This window comes from Xenopus laevis, chromosome 3L, assembly GCF_017654675.1.
Source record: "Xenopus laevis strain J_2021 chromosome 3L, Xenopus_laevis_v10.1, whole genome shotgun sequence".
NCBI classification, from domain to species: domain Eukaryota; kingdom Metazoa; phylum Chordata; class Amphibia; order Anura; family Pipidae; genus Xenopus; species Xenopus laevis.
In genome coordinates, this window is record NC_054375.1 from 113,663,803 (window position 1) to 113,673,939 (window position 10,137).

Sequence of the window (10,137 nt, forward strand, 5' to 3'; positions counted from 1 at the left end):
CAATCACAGCACTTGTTTTGCACAACCCAGGAATAATTTCCATGCTCATGTTGCTCACCGAGTCTTTTTACATCTAAATGTTGCTTACAGCTATAAAAAGTTTGGTGACCCTCGCTCTAGACAATATAGAACCTTGCTGGGGGATAGTGAGTAAGTTCGAACATCATGGGTGCCCTATCTTCAGGGCATAGGAATACAGGCATGTGAGAAATATACTTGTGCCATAAGCTTAAAACCCACCAAGATACCTGGAGAACCTAAAACTGCCCTTTTTAAAATTCTTTCTAAATGGACAGCAGACTCTGTGCTCAGTGCCTGCTATGGGAAAGAGCATATTGTAGAAACCCCAGATATTAATCTTGGCTGTCATTTCAATGTTCAATTTATTCGCTTTGCTTGAGATCTGAGAAATGGAAGACATAATCCTTCAAAGCTTGTCCTTTAAAAATGATTTAGTACAACACAAACGCAACCAACACCATACCATTTCTCTGCATTGTATCGCTATTATTAACCTTCATTTTATAATCCGCAGAGCTGCATAAATGCATATTAACATAACAATAATGAATAGAGATACATGGAGGCAAAAAGCCCTGCTTGCTGCGCTCTCAGTACGTTGTTCTGAATACATTTGTGTGTTTCCCTTATCTGTGTGGAAAAAGTATTTTTAGGTTTATTGCTTTCAGTCCTATCAGGTAGAACACAGGCAATCAAAAGACCCTTCTCATTCTGCCGATTGGGACATAGCAGCCCTATGGCACATTTCATTTTCATTAAGAGACTATTGCTCACCACTGCTGGACATTCTCAAGTTGTAGCCACTAATAATAATAGCGTGTGCCATAAGGGAAGAAGCCGCTGAGAAGGGAGTGCTTTCTGCTGTAACCAAAAATGTTCCTGGCCTTTTCTCGTCTACTCCTAAAACTATAAATACAAGGAGGTCTGCTTGTTACATCATGGTTTTTCAAAGAGACTGAGATATTGTTTGTAGCAAGTGCATCACTAAGCAGTTCTAAAGCTTCCAAGATCATCTGCGAGAGTATGTGTACATGTATGATATGGCAAAACTGTAATCCATAGAGTTGTATGTTATCTCATCTCCAGCAGACACCTTCAAAGTAAGAGCAATATTAAGTCCAATATTATAATTTCATTGTTTCATTAGGAACACTTACCCAGTTTGTCTTGGTGTTGTATGGAACTGCATCCGAAACTCCGGGCCTCTCCAGGCAGTTTGATGGGGATGGATACAGAAATGTGGCCTCCAGCCAGTCTTGCATTGGTAAGTGTTAAAGGAAAAATCTGTTAGTGGACTGTAATGGGTTAATTATATGAGACAAGGGGGAAAGAAGTGCATAGCCCCTGAATGCAGGAATCGTCGTATTTGTAGCCATGGTAATTCTGCAACAAGAGCATTGCGACTTTTTTTGCATTTTGCTCACTGCCTTGGCGATCACCTTCAAATTAAGCTTCATTGTGCAGGTTACGCTGCAGCAGCAAAAACGTTTATGGTATATAGGACATATTTCAGCTGCCACCCATTCAGTTGGATGGTCTAAAGGCTGGTAGAGCCAGTACGCGTGTTATAATTAGTTTACAACTTGCCTGCAATTTCTTACTACTGTTTAGAAATCAGGATATCTTTCACTAATAAAAACATAAATATATATATTTAACTCATTTTATTTATAAGTTGATTCATTTCCCTGTGTTGAACATGGAGCACTTATTTAAAAATGGCTGCTGTCTGCTGTGATTGCGATTTCAAAGGCTTGTGGCAGCAAAGATTTAAATATTTTTTTATAGCATAAGTAAAGTTTATTTTGCTAAACAATACAATCGATAAGAATTTGGAATTATTTCTTAGGTTGACCTGTCCCCTTTAATTAAAATACCATCATTCTTACTAATATCCTCCGTTAGTATGTTGGATCTGGCTTTTACAGTTCCAAACGATACCAGTCTGGCAGCTCTAGTGTGTCTGTAATAGCAAGAAAGAACCATGTGCAGCAGCTCCTTTTTTATTAAGGCAATAGACACATAGGCTTATCCCTGTTTCTTTGTGAGCCTGTAATTTTAGTAGCTACTGGGGTGGCACCAAGTCATCTGAAGTGCTCATGTAAATCCTTGTCTGGCGAGTATTGCTTGGAAATACAGCAGTGTTTGCTTGCAAGCTGCAATTGCTCATGTGAGAGATATCAGGCATATTCCATAGCAGATAATAGAGAACAATTTTGGGCTATTTGGATCCACCCACTCAAGCTACTAAAAGAAAATGCCCGTGTGCCAATGCTAAATTACCATTATGGGGGTAACTCTGCTGTAGCACCTGTTGTGAAAACTAAGCAAAAATATTCATGTGTGTACCCAACACACGTCTGCCAGAAAGCTTTAATATCCATAACACTGCAAAGGAATGATGTGGGCATTTTAGTGTAAGTGGGTAAATGTAAAATAGGCTGACTTTGATGTTTAAGGGCAACTTGACCTTTAAAGCATTAGCATACACTCAATTCTCCTGCCTTGTCAACGCCGTTTGTCTAATGAGTGTGATCACATATTGCTTCACAGGTATAACAAGTATTTCCACCACTTTATTTCAGCATATGACATTCAATGCTATTCTGTCTCTCTGGGCCACCAAGGCACAGTTCAGCAAATGGATCCTTCTAGGGAAGAAAAATCTAGGCCTTATTTGCATAATTCAATCTCGCATGCTCCGCATGTTTCACGACTGCTTTTTGGAGGCAGATTCTGCTTACGATGGCCCTGCTCGCAGAACATATAATAAGCTCCGAAGGGGTAGAGAACTCTTTGAGATAAGAAAAAACGACATAAGCCCCAAGTAATACGCTTCTTTAAAAATGAATTTGCCATTTGCAGCGCCACCTGCGTTTATGCGGTTAAATATGCAGTAGAGTTTTATAGAACTGACAGACCAAAGGCATGAAGGTGGTATTTGCATATCTCTCTCTCTGTGCCCAGGTGCTGCTTAGAATCTTTTATTCCTAACATTTTGCTTGAAAGGGCAACAAACAATTGCAAGTCCGAGTTTAATATACCCTCTTGGCATGGTTGCTACAACAGCATATTACCATTTCGATGATAGGAGAAAAATATGCTGTGCATGTTAATATTCTTGTATAGGGCATTCTCCCAAGAAGAGATACCGATTTGTCACTGAGCAAAATTTATTGTGTGATTTGCTGCCCCAGAGTAACAAGCAGGTTGAAAGTCATTCCTATTTTGTATCCATGTAGCAGCAGATTAAAGCGGCTTTCTCTAGAGAAACGCCATAACAGATTATTTTCAAGTGAAGTGCTTTGATATCACCGGTGAGGCCCCATCCACCTTGTGTTAATGAGATTCTCAAATCTAATTACAAAGTAAATGAGGGCTCAATTTCCACTAATTAAACTGCTTTAAGCAGAACGGGTCAGGTAAAGTGTCCATGATCTACATGTCCTTGTGTAGATTAATGCTCTATTTTGGCATATACATTCCTGTTTGTGTCATACAAAAAAGCGTTACAGTGCTCTCACTTTAATGTTAGTTTCAAAGGGAACTCTGCTGTGTCCTCTGCTTGCAGATAAGAGGTCTCTCTCCCATTGCAGCACAGTAAATACTTCAGAAATAGGCAGAATTCTTTGACTTGTTCAATGTCCAGTATAAGGGGCTTTTTTGTCCATGTGTAAAGCCACAGGCAACAATATGTGCAAATGTACTTTCCATTCAGTGACTGTAAAATCAATATATTCCTACTGGCACACAATGCTTTATCACACAAATTCAGCAAATTTGCATTTTCGAGCAATAAATCGGGTGCACCAGTAAGGCTAGGATTCCAGTGTCTCCCGTAAATAAGTAGGGTTGCCACTTGGCCGGTATTTTACCCGTCTGGCAGGTAAAAATGATGGCTGATCCCAAAGTTACTAATAGGGAAAAAAGATAAATATATAGGAAGGCCGGTATTTTTTTCCAGAAAAGGTGGCAACCCTATAGATAAGGCAATTCAGTGTTAACACTCTGCATCTGCCATTGCCCAAATATTGGGACTTAAAAAACTGAGCTGGGCTGAAGGAAGTGGCAGCTGGAAATTCACCTGCATGTTTAGATTCCCCTCAGAGAGACTGTCTGAATCACAAGTCCCTATAAACCTGCTAATATCTTTAAAACACTTAAAAATAACAAATTTAATTGCTTAGAAGAGCACTGCCATCAAGCACTTCCATTTTTTTTCTTATTGCAGCCTCTTTAATCATCGATAGATGGCCACAAGTACAGGTTTGGGATTGGTTATCCAGAAACCTGTTAACCAGATCCCATAGAGTCCATTTAAACCAAATAAGTCAAAATTAAAACAGTGCCTTATATTTGATCCCTGCTAAGATCTAATCAATCTTTATTGGTGGCAAAACAATCCTATTGGGTAGTTTACGTCCACTAAATTTAGTATAGAGATCCAGATTCTGGAAAGACCCCTGACCGGTCCATACCTGTAATACTTGCACTTTTTGAATTTCTACATTTCCTTTCATCTTTTAGTTTCTTCTGTGCACGCTTGTTTTTCTTCTTTATTGGCCACTGTTTTGATAATTGTGTTTTCTGTTCTCTGTAGTGTGTGAAGAAGGCTACTTCCTTCATCAAAAGAGCTGCATAAAATCTTGCCCATCGGGCTTCACGTCCAGTATCCAGAATATGCACTACACCCTTGACAACAACATAGAGCCTCTCCTGGTTAATGTGTGCGTGCCGTGCCATCCTTCCTGTGCCACGTGCAAAGGCACCACAATCAACGACTGCCTAACATGTCCTGCACACTCACACTACAACCTGGTGGACTATAGCTGCACTCACCAGACTCAAAGGAGCAGAGAATCTCCCACATTAAAAGACTCTGGTCATGACTATATTTCCGGGACCTCTAATCTGCCATTTATCGTGGCCATCCTGAGCTGCTTATTCATAATCGTGGTCTTTGGTAGTATATTCCTCTTCCTTCAGCTGCGATCTGGGGGAGTCCTTGGTAGAAAGAAGTTGTACATGTTGGACAGCGGCATTATCTCCTACAAGGGCATCCCCTCAGGGGTGTGGCAAGAAGAGGGGTTTTCAGAGTCTGAAATAGAAGAGACTGGTGCACACAGTGAGAGAAAAGCTTTCATAAAGCAACAGAGCACCCTTTGATGATTATGATCACTTTCCTTCGCCACTCACCAAAACGTTTTGCCAGATCCCTTTTTACCTATATTTTAAACACTGGACGTGTCCACGTAGATACAAGGTAAACGGCAAAATGTTGGCTCCAGCAAGTTCTTAAACCTGTTGCCATAGGCAATACCAAAACATTTTGCTTTTTCTTCCTTCTTAAATCATTGTATTGTCGCTATTTTTTAACCTGACGGTGCCTGGCCCTTTTTCATCATGTGGTCTTATGATTATTATTTTTTTAAATTTATTATTTTGCCCCACTGTCAGTTATCATTTTGTCAATTAACCCGTTCAGTGGCAGAATGCCTTTTTAATGGCCATGTGACAGGTTTAAGATCTGATTGTGCATATCCGAAATGATTTAATGTAGAGCACATATTTAAAGGACCATCGGATACCATTGATGAACTGGAAGAACCGGTTGCCCCTCTAAACAATTTTAAAAGTAGATTTCTTTACAGAACATCAGTTTCAGACATGAATAATAATGTAGGTAACCAAAGCCATTTCATGTATATTGGTGAGATAGTCTGACCTAAAGGGAATCCAGGTGTATGATGAATGCACCCTACCCACCCAGCTTATTGGAGAGTTCTTGGATTTTCATTGAGGAGGTTCAGTTCTTTCAGTACAGGAGTGACTGCATTTTCTAGAGATCCATGGATTGTGACAGCAGTGTTACTGTTGGTGTTAATTATTTTAATTATTCATTATTTTTTATTCCTGGGCAAGACTACAAGTCAGCTGTTAGCTGCTAAATGGAAAGCTGGAAGTGTTAATATGACAGGGAAAGTGCATGCGGTATGATTTAATTGCATTAGCTCATTGTCTGTCCATATGAAAATCTGTCTGTCAGCCTCAATAGTATTGGCCACAGAGATTACTATGTGCCGCCCCACAGTGGATAGAAAATGACATAGTGAGATTGCAGTTAGCAGAAACAGAATTATAGCTTCTGTGGGAATAACACTGACCATACGTGACTAGATCTAAACAGGCAGACGTAGGCTAATTTCAACCATATTACCTAGCCACCTGGGCACGTAAGGTCAGTTTAGGGGGTGGGCATTCAGAATTATAATCCCCTAGTGCAGTGATCCCCAACCAGTAGCTCGTGAGCAACATGTTGCTCTCCAACTCCTTGGATGTTGCTCCCAGTGGCCTCAAAGCAGGTGATTATTTTTGAATTCCAGGCTTGGATGCACATTTTGGCTGCATAAAAACCAGGTGTACTGCCAAACAGAACCTCAATGTAGGTTGAAAATCCACATAGGCGTTACTAAATGGCCAATCAAAGCACGTATTTGGTGCCCCAGGAACCTTTTTCATGCTAGTGTTGCTCCCCAACTCCTTTTACTTCTGAATGTTGCTCATGGGTTCAAAAGGTTGGGGATCCCTGCCCTAGTGAATCAAGAATTATCTTGTCGGGCGCCTCCTGTTCTAGTTTATATGGTGGTAAGCCTGAACGGAACAGGACAAAGATGGATATATATATATATAGGCACCATTATTATCTCATGCAGTATCTGTATTTGCACCTGGGCCTATTGCTTGGGCTACTGTGATGGTTGCCTTGTTTATGGCCACCTTAATAAATACAAGCTATGTTTGTATAGCAATGGGCTGGAAGTAAAATGTGCACAAGTATTCAGTGCCGTATAGTGTTGCAAGACTTGCTAGTTATTATCAGATGGTGGAAGTCAGGTTTGCACAAATGAATGGAACAATCAAAGGAAGTCAAACATATTACAAGCCCATCAAGCACAGCTCGGCCTGTGTAAGCCAATATGATTGTGTAATATTTACCATAAATTTCCTAATTGTTATTTCTTGTGAGGATTCTTTAGTCAGAATTTCATCAAAATAGCTTGAGCAATAGGGATTGCCAGCGCCTCCCACAGATTCATGTTGTTTCAAAACTGTGTAGAAAGTGAGTTGCCTCTAGTGCTTTTGTGCAATAAATGAAGAACCTGCAGAAACTGTGAAGATATGATGTGAACCTTCAGATGTCTCAGAAGCCATGGTTGGAGCTGGGGCCAGTGGGATCACATGTTCACCATTATTGGATTTAGACAAATCTGTCCGATATATTGGCTTGGCATGGATTATTTAATGATTTTACAGGCAAATATTAAGAATACCTAGTGCACAGACTATCATACTGTGGCTTTGTTAAGGCATATTCTTAGATAACATTACCACTTGGTGTTAGAGCTCCCAGTACAGGTAGCCAGTCTATGCTTGGGACTTGATCCAGATAAGGAATCTTTCCATAATTTGGATCACCATACATTGTCTGCTAAAAACATTAAAGAAACCCAATAGTTTCTTCACCAATAAAGATTTAATGCAGCTTAAGTTACCATCAAGTACAAAGTACTGAGAAAAGGAATTCATTTTTAAAAATGGAAAACCTTTTGCTTAAAATGGAATCTATGGGCGATAACCTTCCTGCAGTTTGGAGCTTTCTGGATAAGGGATCCCGTACCAGCCAACAACCTGTCCTAACCATAAACTAACTTTCTGTCAGGTTAAGGAAACAACAAGAAAATAACGACTGCTTTTTGGAAGAATGTTTTGTTTTTTTTCAGTAAAGATATACAACTTGGCTTTGGTTGTGTCCAAGACTGTATTAAGGCCCTTGGCATTCTGCATCTAAATGGGTTAATTTGTCAGAGTATAAAGCACCTACTCCGCTTCCAAATTCCTTCTTAATGGCTCAGAGCCTCGCCATCTCCATTTTGTTTGTGGGTGCTGAGGTCTAATAGGGTGTCTCATACAATTATCACTACATTGGCACATCCCACTTGGTTATTTGCTATCTAGGTTTTCATACCCGTCCAGAAAAGCACTGGTTTTAAGGAATCCTGGTTACCGGAATTGTGTGCCTTCTCTCCCCCCGAATGATTGTGTGCCGATATCTGCCCAGCTTGCCTGCATCCCGAAGACAGCGTTTGTATAAATGAGCAATAATGGAGAGCGGGTGCCAGGCATTCCTTGGAAGAGCCTCCCCCAGCGGGAATATCGCACACATTATTATTGCATTGCACAGAGACATATCTTAGGCCCTTTAATATTTTTGTAAAGTAATTTTAAGGACAAAAATACCTTTCCTATTGGGGCCGATCAATGGATGTGGACTAAACCGGAGTCGCTAAAGATCTGCAGCTGTAATACGATGGAGATTCCGCTGGATCCTGTATATGTGCAAAGGGACAATTGATGGTGATTGGAACAAAACAAATCCAATGAAAACTATTTTTGTATCATTTTTGTGCAAAGTAAATTTTCTTGTAATTTAAACATAATAAACGTTTTTTATTTAATGGATGTGGATATACAATTGAATAGAAAGATTTAAGGATATTAAAAAAGAGAAAAAAAAACTATGCAACTCCACCCCCGCTGTCTGCGCTTTTATTTGCCACAATACAAAGGAGGCTGGTTGGGCGGCGTGCGGCTGTTATGATGGACGGCAAGGGGTTAAAAGATGGCAGACCTGTGGTAGATAAGGGAGGCAAGGTTGGGGATGCAACTTGCTTTCCTTTCTTCTAAATATTCAGTGAAACCTATTGCCATTTAGTTATTGTGCCCAGGGAGCCATATCTAGTCGCATATTTGTGTTTATTCATCAGACGGTACAGCTTGTTGTCACACAAGCCCATTATCATCATCTTCTCTCCTCCTAATTGTCCCTCTGTTAATAACTGCATTATACTTTATAGCACAACCTTATACAGTGCCGAGGTCTGTTCTGCCAGCTGTTAAGCTTCTGCTAAAATACAATTCATCCCTTAACAGGTATCAGCAGCCATTTCTTATTTCTCTCATCCTCCTAGCCTAATCCATCACACAACTCCACAGCCAGCAGAAGAACTGTATGGGACCTGGCACACACCCCAGATCAGGGCTGTCCAAGTGGAGGTCCATGGGCCAGATATGCCTATACAAAGGATTTTTATGGCCCCAGTCTACTCTGAGGCTCCTCAATTCCCTTATAAGACCTCAGTATAATATGTTTTCCTCCAGCATATTGTATAAGAGCAGCAGCCTATTACATGTAACAAATTGGACAGCACTGGCCTGTATGGTTAGGTGTGCACTTTTAAGGTGGTCATATCTGCTGGATCACAATGATGGCAAATGCAGGTGGTTGGGGTGATGACCACACTGTACTGTCTTTGCCCTAACACAGTTTCCAAAGCATCATCAAGCAGATTTTTAGCACAAAAGTAAACCTTTCCAAATCCAGAGTGCTGCTTGTTTTGTATTGGTTATCATTTTACTGTTCAATTCTACAGTTTCATTCATGTGTACAAGACCACAATGATCCCCCATACCCACCAAATGACTTCCCCTTAAAACTAATACAACAGTGACCTCTGGTGCTGAGACTTTCCTGAGGAAAATGGGGACGTTTTGTTAGGCAAAAGGGACAAGCATTTAATGAACAAATTGTAGTGATGGGCAAACGTGACCTGATTAGCTTCGCCAAAATGGCAAAGAAGCCTCTAAATGAAGTCAATGGGCAATTTTTTTGCACTACAATTTTTAAAATGATGCAATGTTTTTTTTTAAAGCGCAGCATTTTTTTGTTCTATCATACTATCTATTATAGTCTGTGTTTTTTTCTCGTGAAACAGGGCGTAATATTTCGCTCATCCCTACAAATCAGCCCTCCGATGTGAACAAGTAGGTAGGAAAAATTTATAGCAAATGTACAAAACTGGTGCTAAATAGGAAGACCTTTTGAAAGAGAACTAAAGAAAAAGAAGTAGGCTGGAAATTTTGTACATTAGGGCTCCGTTACTGAGCCTATAAAAGAAAGCTGTCGTATAAACTGATTTCATTCTGTAAAGGAATTTATTTCCGAATCCACTCTTTGCACCTGCATGGTTTGGTGGTGATACACTGTGCCTTGGAAGA

General features: G+C 40.2%; 1 protein-coding gene across 3 annotated transcripts in view; it reads left to right on the forward strand.

Moving 5' to 3' along the window:
• The window catches only part of furin.L (furin, paired basic amino acid cleaving enzyme L homeolog), a 111,575-nt gene extending 103,038 nt beyond the window's left edge, over positions 1-8,537 (forward strand). For 2 of the 3 annotated variants that reach the window (XR_005966350.1, XR_005966351.1), the window contains exons 15-17: positions 1,169-1,285; positions 4,622-6,294; positions 6,611-8,537. Coding sequence is in view for 1 of the 3 variants with exons in the window: in XM_041586821.1 (XP_041442755.1) it covers positions 1,169-1,285; positions 4,622-5,187 (683 nt within the window). In the remaining 2 variants the exon portion in view is untranslated. Of the gene's footprint in view, positions 1-1,168; positions 1,286-4,621; positions 6,295-6,610 lie in introns of those variants that run through there. The other variant, XM_041586821.1, reaches the window with a different exon arrangement.
• Positions 8,538-10,137: the final 1,600 nt, after the last annotated feature.